Source organism: Corylus avellana, chromosome 11, assembly GCF_965113065.1.
Source record: "Corylus avellana chromosome 11, dhCorAvel1.hap1.2, whole genome shotgun sequence".
Lineage (NCBI taxonomy): Eukaryota > Viridiplantae > Streptophyta > Magnoliopsida > Fagales > Betulaceae > Corylus > Corylus avellana.
In genome coordinates this window covers 2,344,207-2,363,002 of record NC_142500.1, presented here as the reverse complement: position 1 = coordinate 2,363,002, position 18,796 = coordinate 2,344,207, and the positions used below count along the sequence as shown (strand labels likewise).

The 18,796-nt window shown below is 32.6% G+C and overlaps 3 protein-coding genes across 3 annotated transcripts; 1 reads left to right on the top strand and 2 right to left on the bottom strand.

The window, feature by feature from the left end:
• Positions 1-810: 810 nt before the first annotated feature.
• Positions 811-1,623, bottom strand: LOC132166412 (lachrymatory-factor synthase). The gene is given in 3 exon segments (XM_059577214.2): positions 811-966; positions 968-1,457; positions 1,532-1,623. Coding segments are annotated over 2 exon segments (621 nt in total). The 5' UTR covers positions 1,433-1,457; positions 1,532-1,623.
• Positions 1,624-4,898: 3,275 nt separating this feature from the next.
• On the bottom strand, positions 4,899-6,547 carry LOC132166757 (uncharacterized). Its single transcript, XM_059577639.2, has 2 exons — positions 6,477-6,547; positions 4,899-5,988 (listed from the first exon to the last, which is right to left on the bottom strand). The coding sequence occupies exon 2, from the start codon at positions 5,935-5,937 to the stop codon at positions 5,158-5,160; it is 780 nt and encodes a 259-aa protein (XP_059433622.2). The 5' UTR covers positions 5,938-5,988; positions 6,477-6,547; the 3' UTR covers positions 4,899-5,157.
• An 11,002-nt stretch (positions 6,548-17,549) lies between these two features.
• On the top strand, positions 17,550-18,460 carry LOC132166157 (uncharacterized). The gene has a single exon (XM_059576931.2). The coding sequence runs from the start codon at positions 17,636-17,638 to the stop codon at positions 18,251-18,253; it is 618 nt and encodes a 205-aa protein (XP_059432914.2). The 5' UTR covers positions 17,550-17,635; the 3' UTR covers positions 18,254-18,460.
• Positions 18,461-18,796: the final 336 nt, after the last annotated feature.

The window sequence follows — 18,796 nt, the reverse complement described above, 5'->3', positions numbered from 1 at the left end:
AGTGGCACATGGGCAGATGAGGGAAGGGATGTACGTAAATTTGGCAAAAAAAAAAAAAACCCTCTTTCCTCGTCTTCTGTCTGCATTCAGGGAGGATAGAAAATTTCATTCACTACAAAAACCTTAGAATTATGGACATTTTTAATGTGACATTTTAAGGCAAAAAAAAAATACGTCTCTACTTAATTAGGGATGCTCAAATAGTGACATTTTGCAAATATTCCTAAGTATAATGATTAAAATTTAAATTAGGAACGTTTAAATAGTGAAAATGTCCCTAAAAGGGGACATGGCAATAGTGTGCACATCACCTTTTTGAAAGGTGACGTTTTGCACTGTTTAATTGTCCATTCTCTTTAAAAATTAAAAAAAAATTCCCAAAAAAAAATTATTATTATTTTTTAAAATAAAATAAATTCAAATATATATATATATATATATTAAAAAAAAAAGTGATGCGTGTGAGTGATAGAGGATAAATTTTGAAGTTTTTGGATGTGGATGGTTGTTATAAATGCTTCAAGTGCCAAAATTTTTAAAATTAGGGACGTTTGAACAGCAACTTACTGTTCACACATCCTCATTCAGTAACACAATTCACACGTCTCTATTTACGTGTGAATAGGGACGTGTGAACAGTACATCCTATTTTTTGAATATGAACGTTTAAACAGTAAATCGCCTCAAATTAGTAACGTTTTAAAAAACGTCCCTATTCCAAACATTACTAATTAGGCTTTTTTTTTTTTTGATAGTGATTGCGAAACAATTCACTCACATACAGCTCAGGATTACTCAACAATCTCCAAATCAAGCAAGGGGCATGTTAATAATGATAGCGCAGAAAATGAAAACAGCAAAACCAAAAGCAACAATAACAACTACGAAAGCACGAGTAGTACTACAAATTAATTATGGTTTCTGATTTGTGCTTGCATGGGGATGAAGAAGAGCTTCTTCCATTCTCCATTCTCTTTGCCATGACCTGCAAACCCGATCCGATAAAAACGCTCAAATCCTCCGGCATCCACCCTTCCACCGGTTCAACTTCATACCACCAATGAATACTACACCCTTGTTCATTGGGAACCACTTTTACGGTCGATACGTAGGAGTTGAACCCAACATTTCCATCAACAATGGAATAGCTAAAAGTGAGCTCTGTTGGGTCAATGGACAGCAGCTTCTGCTTCGTCCAGTTCATAATTTGGTCGCCATTATTAACCGGGGTTTTGAAGCCAGCACAGTAGCGGACGCACCCAGGTTGTCCATTGATGCCTTCAACAGCAAGGCAAGTTGTGAGAGTTGGGAACCATTTGTTGAGGCCGAAGAAGTCTTCCAAGAGAGGCCACACTTGCTCTGCTTTGGGACCTGCTAGCTCTTCACTAGCCTTGCCTTTCCATTTACTTATTTGCTGCTCATCATTAGCCATTTGGATCGGACCGGTGACAAAATTCCTGCAAAATAATGAAGATGTCGTTAGAAAACCACCAGACTCGGAGAACCAGGAGCACTCCGACACCCAAATTACCTCTTTTATCTCTTTTTCCTTCTTAAAGAGAGTTGGGAACCACTTGTATATACCTAATTCGAAATCACACCATATATATTGTAATAAAAGTGACCCTTTAAATAGAGGTTTCAGCATAATATGCACCATGCATGTAAGATATTTTCTTGTGAACATTGTCCACCACATGATGTATGTGGTCGATCCTTTCCTCGTACCATGTTACAATCGAAAAGGGTCCTCCAATTTCCAATTTTCCCTATCACATGACGTGGATCATCATGATATATATATATATATATATATATATATATATATATATATATATATTGTGAATACGGTCTTGTGAGATTTATTTTACACTGGAGTACTAAAGTTTTCTACATATCATGATATGTTATGATTGAGTTTTTTTTTTTTTTTTTTGGTGAGTTGTTATGATTGAGGTTCGAGTTGTCGATTGTGGTGTTTGATTGCACGAACCTGTACATGATATAAAACGTGGACCAATTAGTGGTGAAGGAAAAAAAGATTAGTTTCATTTGTACTATCACTATAAAAGGATTAGTTAATTTGAAACTTCGATATAATCACTTATAAATTCCGGTTTCAGATAGCAAGTTAACACTCATGAATTTTTTTATAAATTACATACTTTATGTGGGCTACTTATCTGTCTAATACAGAACTAAAGTTAACACTCATAAGTTTCTTTATAAATTACAGAACTAAAGTTAACACTCATAAGTTTCTTTATAAGAGTTAGGAAAGAAATTGATTGACTTGATATATAATATAGGTCACATGAGTTTTGAATTTTTTGTGAGTAAAACGTGAAAAAAATGTTTGGCAAGGGGAAAAAAGACATTTGACTTTTCAAGGAAGAAGGACAAGAAAGACTTGGCAAACATAACTTTTTGAGAGGTATTTGGAAAAAAACGTTTTGATGTGATGTAAAGGTGATAGCAATTTTAAATTTTTTTGAGTGTTTTGTTTTGAAAGTTAGTTGTTAATATTTTTATTTTTTGATAGAAAAAATAAAATGAAGGTGTTAGGTAACGGTCTATTTTGAAAAGGAAACAAATATAATAAAATAAAAATATAAAAAACGAGCCTCAATGAAAAAAAAAAAATGATCTAATATAATATTCTAAAAACAACATTAATTTCTGGTGTGCACTTAGGGTTTGTTTGAGATTGCGTTTGAAGAGTCGAAAGTGCGTTTAACACTGAAAAAATACATTTGAAAAAAAAAAAAAAATACTCGTTTGGATAAAAAATTAAAAGGTGTTGAATTAAGGATCCAAAAAGTCTGAAAATAGTCATAACGCATTTTTGGCAAAAGCTTAAAAATGAAGTTTTTGTCAAAAAAAAATATTTTTTGACTTAAAAATTCTATTTCTCAAACACAATCTCAATCATACTCTTATAAGATAACTTTACCATGATAAAATGATACATGATATGCAAACTCACTGACTTGATGGTATAACAGAGGAGGAAAAGGAAAAGGAAAAGAGAAGGGGGGAAAAAGAGAGAATATATACATATATATACTATGCTCTTGACTTTTCCAGATGCGATGATGAAATTGGTGGCCCTAATTCAACAAATTGCTCTTTAATTTCTTCAAAAGAGGGACGGTGAGGACAATCAATTACTATGAAGATGATTATCGCTTAGAGAAATTGATTTATTTCCTTCCTTGGTCCTTTTTTTTATTCTCTCAATTTTCAAAATATCGTCGGATATTTGGGGTCGGGAGAGAATGTACATATATATAGCTCCTCTCTATTGCTTATATGCTGGATTTACTTCTAGTTTGAAAACATCCATTTATCAGTGATATTAATATTAATTTTCGGGAAAATTTTACTTATGTTTTTCTTTGGTTAAATACTATTTTCAGTACTTATATATAGTTTATACCAAAATCAAATAGCCACCTGGATTTTTAAAAATACCGTAAATGGTACCTGGGGTAAGCTAATAAACTCACTTGGTATCCTATCAAGATTCTGTTAAGCTTTTTAATGAAACACCACATCACCTTTACACGTGGACATCACGTAGCATGGTACTTGAATTTTTGGGTATCACATCATTTTTTTTTTTTTTTTAAGGGGAAACTTCACTTACCCTCTATAAACTTTTGCGCATTTTGCAAACACCTTCAACATTCAAAATCTCCCACTTTGGTGTAGCCAACTTTGATTTCCTTCCACTTTCTCCCTTCCGTTATGATTTTCTGTTAGATCCTAATAGAGGGGTGTGAAATTCCTAAAATACCCTTAGTTTTTATTTAAAAAAAAAAAACTCTTGACCCGTGGGTTCACTGGTAGATCTAACCCACCCGTATTGTGACCCACGGGTCATAAAAAAAAAAAAAAAAAAAAAAAAAAGACGGTCAGTGGGTGGGTCACTTGAGACTTTTTTTTTTTTTTTGGTAATATAATAATTATAATAATAATTTTTTATTTATAAATAAGGGTACATTTGAAATTTTTAAGGATATAAAGGTCTTTTACTTATTTCACCATTTGATTTGACTGCAATATCTAATGGTAGGGGGTATTTGGAACAAAACGAAAGTTCAATACACTAAAGTGAGAGATTTTCAATGTTGAGAGAATGTTTGTAAAAGACACGAAAGTTCATAGGGTAAGTGAAGTTTCATCTTTTTTTTAATAAAAAAACCCCCTTTTTTTTGGGCCAAACCCTCAAAAAAAAAAAATTTGAGGTTTTGGCTCTAGGGGGTGGCCGAACCACCCCCTTGGCCACAAGGGGGTCGTTCGACCACTCTAGCGGTTTTTTTTTTTTTTTGGATTTTTTTTTTAAAATAAAATAAAATATGACGTAGCATCCAAAAATCTAAGTGCTACGCCTTATGGCGCCCACGTATAAGAGTGATGTGGCGTTCCGTTAAAAAATTTAACGGAATCTTGACAAAGGTATCAAGTGAGTTTATTGGCTTACCACATGTACCATTTGTGATATTTTTGAAAACTTAGGTGGCCATTTAATTTTGGTGCAAACCACATGTACTAGAATAATATTTAACCATTTTTTAAAAAAAAAAAGAAATTTCTTTTGATCTTTTATCATTTTCACAATTATACTCATAAACTTTAAAAAGTGTCAATTTAATATATTCATAATTTCTTTAAATTTTGGCCAACGCCTAAATCCTTACAATTTTTATAGAGTCCGTTTTTGGATTTTTAAAATTGGAGCAAGTTGTTCTGCTATCGGAGTGTAAGTTAATGATCATATCCACAACTTTAAAATGATACAAGAGACAGTAAAAGTAAAAGAATTTGGTTATAAAAATTACTTCAATTCCAGAGCAAATATAAATTCAACATGGTAAAGGTTAAAAAAAAAAAAAAAAAAAATTGTTCTCCCCTTTCTGGAACTAAAACCTCACATGTGAAGGCTAGAGTTGCTTAGAGAACCAAATGGGCAGATCTTTGTGTTTGTGAGCTCAACTTGAATATGTTGCTAATTAGAAATAGAATGAGAATCTTCTGTGTCTAATCTATCTTATTGTGAAGCTTCTGAAACATGATTGATTTTTGAGGTTTGAGAATTGATTTCTGCATCATCTGTTGCATGATCACTGTTTTTGAGTCTTCTAAGCTCTGCTTTTATTCTTTGGTATCTGCATCATCTCTTGAGAAAGTTTCACTGAAGCTACTATAATTACTTGAATTTAAAGAGGTTTCTTGATTTAGAAAGTTTCCATCATGATCATCTCTTGAATGATGATCAGTCAGAGTGGAGTCTAAAGGATTGTTGCCATCTTGTGGAACCCCATTCTCATCATGGAAGCCTTGGATCATCACTCCATCCAACATTTCACTTCTGCCAACAACACCAACATTATTGGCCACTCCACTAGGCTGCTCTGCAATCTCCTCTTTGCTTTCTACAATGTTTTTGTCTTCTTCATTCTCCCTATTTAAGCTGCCTGCTTCAACATCTTGGTCTTGTTTAAGAGTATCATCAGAAATCATTTCCTTGTTCTTTTCTGGTTCCTTAATTTGTCTTTCTAAATCCTCCTTAGCTTGTTTTTTTAAGTTTCCCCATGAATCATCAGAGTTATTTTCCTCATTGTTTATAAACACCATATACTTTCCAAATTGTTCATCAGCATTTCCATCTAATTCATCATCTCCAACCCCTCCATCCTCTTTTCTTTTACCTTCTCCCACAAGATTCATATCATCACCACTCGACCACCCTGCATCCCATTTACGCCCCAAAACAATAAATCCATGTTGATCATTGAGCTTGCCTTGTATGCTTCCTCCATAGCCCTTCCCCTTGCTGTGTGAGTGCTCAATCTGGTACAGCAACCAGAAGCACACACCCAGAAGGAATGCCAATTGTAAAGTTTGCTTTGCCTTTAAAACTTTGAGATTCATCACACCCTTTTATATACTGCTTGTTCCAGAATCCAGAGTGGTGGACTAGGACTAACCAAATAAATATTCACAGGACAAAAAAAAAATTAATAAAACACAAATTACAAAACGAGCATATTCTAAGAATATAACATGCAAATAAAAGAACAAAACAATTAGAAATTAAATTCCCCTTGGGCTTCCATAGCAATATATCATTACCAGAGCCTGAAGCTTCCTAACCTAAATATTTTCAACATTATCAAATTGACCAATCCTTTTCCTTCTCTTTTCTTCTTCTCCACCCCCACCCACCAAAATAAAAATAAAATCTTTTATGTTGCTTTTGTTTCCAAAAACTTAGAATTCATATATATATATATATATATTCAAAACTATAATGGTAATAATAAACTTTCTCTACATTTCAACATCCAAACATGTGAGAAGAGCTTCATCAGCTTTGGCATAGAATTAGAGTTCAAGCAAGATCATGAATATCAAATATAAACAAAAACTAAAACTAAAATTGCAATATGGAAAAGAAAACGAATAATTACCTTTGTTCAGAAAATGAAAAGTGCAAGAAACCCAAAACCCTGGCGACAGAACAAACCCACAACTGTGTAATGTCTTGTTCTTCTTTGCTTTCTTTTCAATATTTCATCTCTTTTCCTCTTTTAAAAGTCTCTGCTTTGAATGTTGAAACTGAGATATGCTTGGGAAGAAGAAATTAACGGCTACGTACTTTTAAACGTAATCCCCAAAGTGCCCTTCGGTTGACCGATGACCTGCTGACTTGTCGTCGTAGGAGTTGGTGGTTTCAGCTAATAGGTTGAGAAAAAGGTGGTGATTTGGGAACTCGGAGATTAAAATGTCGTCCATGCCGGCCGCCTTCGAGAACGGCCACTCACGTGGTTAGTTCCGCTGGTGACGGAGAGCACAATACGGGCGTCGAATAGGTTGTTCCCACGTGTCCAAGAACATGCTTCTCACTTTTAAATTGTTAATGCCACATGCTCTATTTGGACAATAAAATTGAAAAATACGAAGGAAGTCAGCCTATTTGAAATTTATCTCATTGGATCAATCTACTGAAATTCTTATGGAATTTTAGTTTCTAGAATTTTAAATTTTGGTTGTTTATTTTTTATTTAAGGGTTATTGTTTCATCACGTGTCCAACTACTAAATAAAATAACAAAATAATAAATATTTATTATGTTATTAATAGTAGGACATAAGGTAGAACAATGACCTTTGAATGAAAAATGGATGGCCTAAATCTGAAATTTCAAAAACTAGAATTCCTCTAAGAATTTCAATGTATCCAGATCCTACCTCATTAGAGCGCTTGCAGTGGTTTATGTATATTTTTATGCAAAATGATTAATTAAAACTCACTTTATCTAGTTTAGCTAATGAGTTTTAAAAGATAACATTCATCCAATTACCTATTTTTTCTTTTATCTATATCATTTAAAGTTTATTTATTTTTATTTTTTATAAGGATTGTAGTTTTCCTAAAGATCCAATTTTTCAACTTTTTGAAAAAAAGAGACGTGGAGAGAGAAATAGTAAGAGAAAATTTTGGTAAAAAAAAGATGTGGAAGAGAAATAGTAAGAGAAAATAAAATAATTCCCGTGAATAGTGTTGCTACATGTACCATTTTTTTTTTGTCAATCCAATGTTGGGGGGTTTACTGATCTAATTAGCTAATTTAGATAAAAGTACCATTTGACTTCTCCATTGTGAGTGCTCTTTACCATGGTTATTTTTTTTGAAAGAAAGACATTTTCCTCCCCTAAGTTGCTAAAAGAATTTTCATTAAAAGGATTTAAAAAAAAAAAAATTGAAAGAAATGTTAGATTTGTGACAAATTTCTATAAAAGTCAAAACCAATGTAAAAACAATAGGAAAATTGTAACATCCCCCCTACCTCAGCTTAAGTAAGCCCAAGTTGATGGGCGTGGAATGTGCAAGCCGATTAGTGAGGCCTATGTCAACTTAATTGTAACATCCCCCGTACCTCAGCTTTGGTTTATTCAAAAGTAAGCCCACAGATGGGCTTGGAATGTGCAAGCCCATTAGTGAGGCCTATGTCAACTTAGTTAAATGGACCAAAGAACCTTTGAAACATAAGATAAGGATTTTTGTTTAAAAATTTTATTACAAATGATATACATGCTTTAATGGTTTGTGTGGCAAGAATATTATTTTGAAGAGCAAAGGTTTGAATTTTCATAGAAGCAAAAATCATATTTGATTATTTGATCATTATATATATATATATATATATATATATATATATGGATTAAAATAAGGAAAATATTGTTAGGTGTTCTTATGGTGTTTTTTTGGTATTTGATATTATTTTTTAAAAACCTAGTGGAAGAAATAAGGATAAATTTTCTCTTTTGTTTTTGGGTAAAGTTCATATATCCCATCTCAAATTACCACCCAATTGACAATGTTCCCCAAAACTTTCAATTGTGATAATGTCCGCTCCAAACTACCAAAATATTGTCAGTGTCCCCCCCCCCCCCCAAAGATTAGCAATAAGACAAAAATGTCCTTATAAATTTCTCAATAAGACAAAAATACCCCTATAAATTAAAAAAAAAATTGATTTTTTTTTAAAACGAAAAAATTTCATTTAAAAAAAATATTTTTTAGAAAACAATTTTTTTTAACGGAAGTTTTTATTTAAAAAAAAAACATTTTTTTTATTTAGTTTTAAAAAAACAAAAATTTTTATTTTTTTTAAACGTAAATTTTTATTTTAAAAAAATTATTAAACAAATTTTTTTTTTTTAAAAAAAAATTGCCTCCGTTTAGAATTTTTTTTTTTTTATTATTAGTTTTAGGTTTTTTCTAGAAGTTCTAGTATTTTTTTTTTTAATTTTACTAAGGGTAATTTCGTTATTGGGGGAAATATTAACAATTTTTGATAATTTGGGAGGGACATTGTCACAATTGAAAGTTTGAGAAGGATATTGTCAATTGGGTGGTAGTTTGAGGAGGGTACATGAGCTTTCTCCCCCCCCCCCCCCATTTTTTTTTTTTTTAATAATATCCACCTTAAAAAAAAAAAAAAAAAAAAAACTGAAGAAGAAGAAGAAAACAAGAGAAATGGTTGGAAGAATGAATCTCAGCCTATGTTGGAGAAATGGTCACCACCTCTTGCTGGTTGTTTTAAAATAAACTTGGACGCAACAATCAGAGAAAACTTTTCTGCACTAGCTGCTGTTTGTCAGGACTCAAAGGACTCATCATCAAGGCAACCTCCCAAATTAATCCTCCTTGTGATCCTAACTATGGAGAGGCTCTTGCGGCTCTTCTTGCCTCCTCTTTGGCAGTCTCCTTGAAGCTTAAGCATTTTATTATAGAAGAAGACTCTCTTGTGGTCATCATGGCATTTCAACACCCATCTATAGTTCAAGACTGGAAGATTTCAAATGTTATTGCAGACTCCATATCACTCATCCCAGCCTCCTCCTCATGGGAGGCTCGAAAAATACACAGAAGTGTCAACTTCTGCACTCATCATGTAGCATATTGGGCCGCGGTTAGAGCTCATTCTGGCCGCATTCCCATCTACTTTTCTCTCCTTCCCTCTTTTCTCATTTGTAGTGACAAAGATTCACCTCACCCTTAACTCTTTTTTTTTTTTTTTTTTTTTTGAAAACCCTTAACTCTTTTGCTTATTTGTTGTTGGTCGTTTTGTCTGGTTTTTAATAAAAGTCTTGTTACCAAAAAAAAAAAAAAAAACCAAGAGAATTCCTTAACATTTTTCTTAAATAATGTGAGTATGCAAATGGAACTCTTGTTGAGATAAGGCTGCGGTCGTCGTCGTCGATGGCTGAGAAGAACTTCATGGGACCCAGCGAACAGCCTTACATAAGAAGCCACTTGGCAATCATGAAAGCCAATAAAAGTTTTTTTAAAAAAAGCCCACCATTAATACCCAATCAAGCTCACAAGATTGGAACAAGCAAATTATCAAGTCCCAAAAATTGATGTGTTCAATAATGAAGAGAAGGTGATGTAATATGTGGGAAACTTTACTACTTATAGTCTTATACCACCAATAACACGAAACTTAATGTCTTAATTACATGTCTTTGGTCGGACCACCAATAATTTAGGACTCAAATATCTAAATAATGAGGCCCCTTTAATTAATTGTCGACGAAAAATCACATAGGTAGGTGGGCGTGAGAGGATAGAAATTAGCTTAAAGCTAAAGTCAGTGGAACCAACTTGGTCTTATTTAATTCTAGGTAGCCCATTGGTCCCCTGAGTTTTCCAAATTCGGAAGCTGGTTTTTTTTTTCCAAAATAATTTAATACACAAAGGTCTTTCCTTCCTTCTTTCTCTTTCATATACGCTCCATTATTTGTGGGCTGAAACAGTGAAACCCTTAATCGATAAACGACACTGATGCGATGAGATTAGATTGATTGATTAACAATACAGCATGCAATTACGTATACGTAACTTTTATTTGACCTTTTTTATGGGCTACTATACTCTATACATACATATTATGGTTTTGACTTTCTTTCTTTTCGTCCATTATACACATTTATAGCTACTAAATGGACAAAAACATGGTGTACGTACTAAGAAATTAAATTGTCCATATTGAGTGAAAAATTATAAAAAAGTTCACGAGTGTTAAGCTTTTACATTGGTTCTTCTTCGCTAAAAAAGAACGGGTTTCAAAAGTTATTATAAAAAGTTCCAATTATGACTTGATTATTTTTTTTAAAAAAAAATAATAGTGTAGATGTAATTAATAATTTTTCTAGATCATTACAATTTAATTCTTAACGGGACCAAAGAAAAACAAGATTGCAAGATATCTATGTGGTGTCAAAGTTAATCAAGGAATTGGAGAGTTAAAAGGTTGAACACTTAAAAGAGCTGCCGTCGGTGTTATTTTTGAACTTTGAAGCATTGGTAGATCTTATAAGAGTCCGTTTTTTGCAAGCTACATGTACAATTTTACAGGCTAAATTGTAATTTTAAAAGTAAAATCGTAATTTTACCAAACGCACGTTTTGAAATTGAAAACCAAAACAAACCCTAGTAGACACATATAAGGTTGGGGGGAGGGGGGGGGGGGAGGGAATCTTGAATTGTCTTCCATGAAACATAGATCAAAAGCTTTGGCACATAATATGGTATCCCCCAGACCTAAAAAGTGGTTGATAGTAGGGCCATCACAAACACAAAGGGTTACGTGTGAAGGAAAACTCTCACTTTGTTCCACACTTGTCCTTAAAGCGAGGACCAAAAGGGGAGCCCCAACGTGATTTATTAAAAGAAGTTGACATGTATAGTGGCCTACTGTCTACTGAGGTGCGCTTGCTTTTCTTTTTTGCACTGGAGGAGTAGTATACTTTTAATTTTTTAAAGGGATACGGGTCAAATTTAGATTTATTTTTAACGTGTTTGTTTTGTTTTTTTTTTTTATTATCTTTACATTCTAAAGCAACTTTAAGAATGTAAAGTTGTATAACTCCGTGCCTTTTTTTAAAAAAAAAAAAAAAAAAAAAAAAAAAAAAATTTAATTTGTTTAATGTACTCTATTGATCTACTATTGGAGTTGTAGTGTCTCCTTTTCCGTTAAAATTTTGTATTAAATCTTAAGAGAGAGAGGGTATGTATATTAATGGATATTTTCCAAAATAACAAATTTTAAAAATTCAGAAAAAGGAAAATTATAGAAAGAAAAAAAGAAAATAGGCAAAAATGAAAAAAGAAAAAAGAAAAAAAAAAAGAGTTAATATAATTTTATTAAAGCCAAATGTAAGCCCTGCAAACGATTTACCGAGAAGAAAGCAGACTCTGATGTTGATTGGACTTGCCTTTCTTATGTTGTAATAACATACTTAACTCTTAATTATTTTTAGAACATTACTTAACTCTTAATTAATTATTAAATAAAAAGAGAGTTAGGAGTAGAACAGCACATGTATATCATTTTTAAAAAAATTAAGATCACGTTTTTTTAATTCCAATCAAACTCTCTCTCCTCTCTCTCTCTCTCTCTCTAATTTGCTGTTTTTTTTTTTTTTCTCTCTCTCTCCCTTTAAGAGAGAATGAACTTTAGAAATCAAGATGGAAATGTCCCACATAAAAATCCCCATTTAGAATCCTGCCGACCGATACCAACCAAGTTAATTAACACTAAGCACATACTGCACAATTAACATTATATAACAAGTGCATTAAATAATAACAATTTAAAAATGTAATAAAAACCAAATTGTATTTAGAGTTTAACTACGTACTTAAAATTGCGTTTTCAAAACTGTTAAACTAACGGGGAAAAGTCATTGAATAATCAGTATATCATTTAAAAGGGTCCCTACATGTACTTGCATTATTAACAAATGAAAGTGGCAAAGAATAGAACTAAACGCCATTAGCGTAAGTAATGTGAAGCAGCGTAGCTTTCAACCATTAAGCATTGGCGACTTGTATGATTAAGTCATATCATAACAAGAAAAGAAAGCTTCGTCAAGTAATGCCTATGAGGGAGACAATTCATAGCTAGAGACCCAATCGTTTAGGAAAGACGCACTATGAAAAATAAAAACTTTACAGTGCGTGTAGCCCATGCGCACTGTGCAAACGCGCTATTGCCCTCCTTTGTTTCTTTGATTAGATCTAATAGATATTTATCTATGCTCCTTCATCTCTTTTTGGTTGAGTATTTTGCTGTAAAGAAGACTCTAAATCTAGAACTAGACCTTAGGATACATTGACTTTGTTGTCATCTGTTCACATATCAAAGAAAAAGACTACTCATTATTTACTTGTAAATACATCGCTTAGTCTTCACAGCTCATTCTGTAATTGATCTGAAGCTGAGAACCTTTTGGTTATCATTCATAACACTAGCAAATTTTCACCATGTGCCGCTACAAGCTAACTCTGCTAGCAACATTTCTGCATCCTCCTTCTATCTTGAGAGTCTGTGGAATGAATTGTTGCATACTGTTATTTTGTTGGGTCTTTGATTTGGTTTTTGTATTTTGTATTTTTTTTTTAATTGTTTTATTGTTGTAGTTCTTTTACTCATCTATTAAAATAATAATAATAATAATAATATTTTTTATTTTTATTTTTTAAAAAAGTAATGGCTGTGAGAACCCCTCCAATTTGGAGGCTAAGTTGACAGGTGGCACTAGGTCCACATGGCATTGGATCCCCACAGATTTAAATGTATGTTAAGCTTTTTGGGTGATGTCCCAGCTAGAAAGTAGCTTTCAGAGCATGAGGAAGAAGAAAGAGAGTGGGAAAACGAAAGATGAAGGGAGGGAAAAAGAAAGTGCTTAGGAAATGGCGGATCATCTACCTCCACATTAATTTAGCTCTTTTATAATGCAACTTCTAGAACCAATTCAAAATTCCTTTTTTTTTAAAAAAAAAAAAAAAAAATTTCCTTACTAGCTGTGAATATATATCTCTACAAATTGGCGAACAAGTCAGCTTGCCCCATCATTTTCACAACAAATAATTATGATGTATATGTTTGCTCTAATTCCTTTAATTTCCAGTCCCTAGCATGGGCCAAACACATGCCTAAAGTTCCTTTTAATTAGAAGTGACGCAAACTATTTAAAAGGTAAATTTTTTGTTTGTTTGTTTTTTTTACATGTTTGTATAAGAGGAAGAGAGGAATTTGAATTAGTGGTCTCTACTTCATTAGACGTGATCCTAATCGATTGAGCTACCTTTTAGAGGCAAATTTTTTGTTTGTTAAACACAAAAATTATTTTTATATTTTTAAGAGTATTTTGTGTTTAAATTATTTATTAATATTTTTATTTTAAAAAGATAAAAAACAAACGAAGTGACTTCAAACTTCTTCTTCTTTTGTTTTCTCTCATTTTTTTTTTCTGGTTTCACCATAAATATTTGTCCCCTCTAACCTAATAAAAGAGGAAATTGACCGCTCTCTAAACATCCAAGTATTTTGTGGGTTTTATTGCATTAGGCCTAAAGGAAATAAATATGGTAGAGTCCATATATATATATATATATATATATTTTAAATTGAATACACTATAGAATAGTACTATTTTTTTTTTATTACAAATTCCTTAAAATTGACATGGTAATTCGGGTTTAGTTGCAAATGATAGAGTTATTCGAACTGTTATTAGTCATTTTTGTCAATGATTAGTTGGTGGTTGGTTAATGACATGTACGTGAATTTGTAAAGATTTGGAATAAAAACTTTAATACATCAAATATTTTTCTTTAAATATAGTTTTCTCTCTTTCAAACTTATTGTAACTTTATTTTATTTAAATGAATTCTATTTTTTTGTACTTCTTTTTTTTTTTGCAGATTTAAAGACTTTATATAGCTAAATCCCTTAGGAAAAAAAAAAATGAACGCCACACGAAGGAATCAAGCCGTACAGAAAGGAACGCATATTCGTGTACGGCGTTGGATCCATTAGCACCTCAACTGGAAGGCCACGTGTCTAGAGTAGGTGCTGCTATTCATTCCTGACAACCTTGTTAGGCTGGCTGGGGCAGCCAATCTCTCTCCCTGAAAGCTGTAGGAAAACTGACTCACCGTCCACGCGCCTTAGACACCGTGAAGAGCAAGCAAGTCAGAGTCAATCTGCGCGGGCACGGGGCATCAAGGCTTCGAAGCCTCAGGTCTTAGCCGCCTATGAGAATGAGCATAGTTATTGCAACCCGGTCCCAACATTGATTGGGTCAATGGGTTAGGTCATCGATATAGTTCAACCAATTGATCAAATTCCAAATTAATGTAAGGGTAAATTTCATATACCTTCCTCAAACTACTACTTAATTGATAATGTTCCTTTCAAACTTTCAATTGCGATAATGTACTTTCTAAACTACCAAAATATTATCAATATCTCCCTCAAGCTAGCAAAAAGATCAAAATGCTCATATATATTTATCAATATGACAAAAATACCCCTAAAATTCAAAAAAAAAAATTTAAAACGAAAATTTTAATTTTTTTTTTTAAAAAAATATTTTAATTTTTAGACGATTTTTTTAAACCAAAATTTTTATTTAAAAAAAAATGAATTTTTATTTTTTTGATTTTTTTTTTTTTAAATATGTTTTAACAAATGAAAATTTTATTTTTTTTAAACGAAAATATTTTAATATTTTTTTAAACGGAAATTTTTATTTAAAAATTATAAAAGAAAACATTCTTTAAAAAAAAAACAAAAAAAAACAAACGAAAAATTTTCAATTTTTATATATAAAAAAAAAAATATCGAAATTTTTTAATTTTTTTTCTAATAAAAAGATTTTTTAAAAATTTTTTTTGGGTTTTTCCAGAAATTTTAGTTTTTTTATTTTTTTATTTTTTTTTACTAGGGGTAGTTTCGTCAATGAGGGGGACATTGACAATGTTTTGATAGTTTTGGGAGTATATTGTCGCAATTTAAAGTTTGTGGGAGACATTGTCAATTGAGTGGTAGTTTGTAGGGGGGTATGTGGACTTTCCCCTTAATGTAATATTATTTAATTATTATTTTCTTTTTTTGGTATAAAGTATGTTAAGAATGAATGATAATAAAATCCAATTTTTATTTTTTATTTTTTATTTTTATTTGTTACGTTTGAAAAAATAAATAAATATTTGATAGATTAAGTGTCTTGCTGTGTATCAGTGTATGCAACATATACGTATATATTAGCATTTAATATAATCTATAAAACTATATAAGTTCTTTTTTTCTAAATATAGATTTTATCAAAGCATATGTGTTTGTATAATTATTTAATTTACAAATATGAGTAATTCTTGGTTAAATATAAAATATATTAACTGTGTACTCAAATATCATCCCATCATAGGACAAATGTCCCAATTTCAACGGGTCTAATTGAAACTGAACTTGAGCCAAATCCTTTAAAAACAATCCAATTTGAATCGCTTTCATTCTAGAAATACATGTTATCTAAGTTATTATATAATGTGATGTGCCACACGTTACTCTATCGTGTGTTACATTTCTTTATGTGCAAGGTTAGTATGACTGTATGAGTAGCCAAACTCATTTGAAAAAACTTTATGTTTATTATTTGGTATATTCTTTGCTTAACAAAGCTTACTACATGAGAATAGCTTGTTGAATGTGCTTCTATATGGAGTCAAAGCATCGCTTGCTCCTATCCATCTTTCTTCATTTCAACGACCAGACATAATAATTTAGGTGGCATTTAACAGGTTGGAAAATGGTCGGAATACCAAGAAATCATTTATAAATTGACATATCAATCCATAATGAGTAAAATAGTTAAGAAAAATTGATAAATCAGATTTTTTACTTAATTTTTTTACTAATCATGATATGTCACATCAATTTGTAAATATTTTTATAATAAAAGTTATAGCATTGTAACTTATTACACCAATTATGATATGTCACATCAATGTGTCAATTTTTAATACCAGTCGTTAAACAATTAAAATTGATTGTGTATGACATTGCACTAATTAAATTTAATTGTAATTCACGTGACAGTGACATTTGCAAAATCTATAGTATTCAAATATCTTTCTTTCTTTAGTATTAATACAACTAAATTTAAAAATGCCTCACTAAGAATTTTGGTTTACAAATAAAAAATGGTTTAAACTTGAAGCAAATTGCATTGAACACAAACCCGACAAAGCCTAAGCAAGTTGAATGAAGCACCGGCCTATGAAACCCACGGCAAGACTCGAGGGATAATGACCTGTTAGGTTCTTTTGTTGCTCTATGGTCAATTGCTAATTTATTTGCTGTACTGCACGAACATTGATAGGGTCCATTATATAGAGATTTTTAACAATTTTAATTATAAGTTTTATCTGTCTAAATAAGTTGGAAACAGACCGTTCAAAATTTGTTCAAACAAGTAAATCATATCAAAATCCTCTTACTATCAATCCAAAAAGGGTAACCTTATGAGTACTAAATTTTTTACTACGAGATAGGTATCAAAATGATGTAGAATTCATTTATTAAGATTCGAATCAGTGACTTTTGCTATCCCGATAAAAAATTCAATACTCTTAAACATTTTTCATCCAATAAAACAAATTGTCGGGATACAAGTACACGAAGCTATAAGACAAGCTTCTTGGGTACACAGTATGAATGGTGGCAATCAACTAACCGTTTATTGGGCTTTGGTTGCATACTTGCATCTCACATTACCTGGCGTCCACGACAAAGGCCATTTCTGACATTTAGAAAGCACGAAATATCTATAATCATTGAGGCCGAGGACTTACTTAAGTAATTTGGTTCCCATCAGACGGCCCTTCTTGTAATTTCCTGGACAATTTACAAATAAAGAACAAATAGAGGAAGACAGATCAAAATACTAAATCCTTGCTAAGTTTAAGCGCGTGAAGAAGCCTCTCCATTGCATTATTAAGCTTTAATGGGCAATTTATAAAGTATTTGTCCCAAATTGTAACAAACGCGCTGTTGTGGAGAGTGGTATATTATGCCTTTTCTTCGTAAACTTGTCTTACTCTTAATCAAATAATATAATTATTTTCCAGCCCTTTAAATACCTTCCTCCTCTCCCCCCCATGGCAAACCAAAAAACCAAAAACCTTTCTCTGTCTCTCTCTCTCTCTCCCTCTCTCTCTCTCTCTGCAAAGCAAACTGGAAAAAACTCTCTCCGACTCAAACAAAGAAATGGAAATGGAACAAAGTCCGCCGGCGGTGGCCAAGAAGCTGTGGAACATGATACGAGTAGTGTTTTTCATGCTAAGAAAAGGCATATGCAAGAGCAAAATAATGCTCGACCTCCATTTGATGCTCAAGCGCGGCAAGCTCGCCGGGAAAGCCATAGCTGACAACCTCACACTCCACAACCACCTCTCCGCCATGAGCTGCCGCTCCAACGACGCGCTTTCCTTCATTTCCCCGCGAGAATACGAATTCAGCTGCAGCAACAGCCCCGCCTACCACCACTCCTTCCACTTCAACAAGCGGAAGCACCACCACAACTTGCTCACCAAGTCTTACCGTTGCGACGACGTCACCACCGCCAATGCGGTTCAGAAGGTGCTTGAGATGTTGAACAACGACATGGTGGAGGCGTCGCCGCTGGTGACATTACCGGGGTTCGGAAAAAGTCCGATGGTGAGGCAGCTTAGAGTTACAGACTCGCCATTTCCGTTGAAGGACGACGGAGATAGCCAGGTGGATAAAGCGGCCGAAGAGTTTATTAATAAGTTTTACAAGGACCTCAAGTCGCAAAAAAGAACGGCTGCCATCGAATCACCTTACCGTTACCTGTGGAATCGATGAAAATGGAATTCATCTTAATTGCAAGCCTTCTGTGATCATCGATTCTCTCTAGAGTTCCACGTCATCCCACAGCTGATGCTTATGTACGTGATCGACAAAGTTGCTGCACCTCCTCTTGAAGTAAACCTCGTCAAATTTTTGTTATATCATATGTGATATAGCATTTTATTTGTCGGATTTAGCTTCGGTGTCGTAATTTTTTTAACGGTTCAACACGAGAAAAAGATAATTTTGAACCGTTAAAAAAGCACCTAAGCCAAATCTGGATTGGTTTATTTTGTATTGGTCGGTGCTACCTTTGTATTGATCAAGCAAGAACTCTTTGGGACAATCATGCACTTTGATTTTGGTTCACAGTTTTTTTTTTTTTTTTTTTGGTTTTTGTGGTTTTAACCTTCTCCTCGGATCTACTTGTTGTATGTTCATGTTGATAATAAAAGAAAAAAAAAAAAAAAAATCAGGGATTTAATTTTCTCTCACCTCCTCGATCTTTTATATGAATTTCTCTTCTTTTTATAAAGTTCCCACCTACTGCAACTTTGC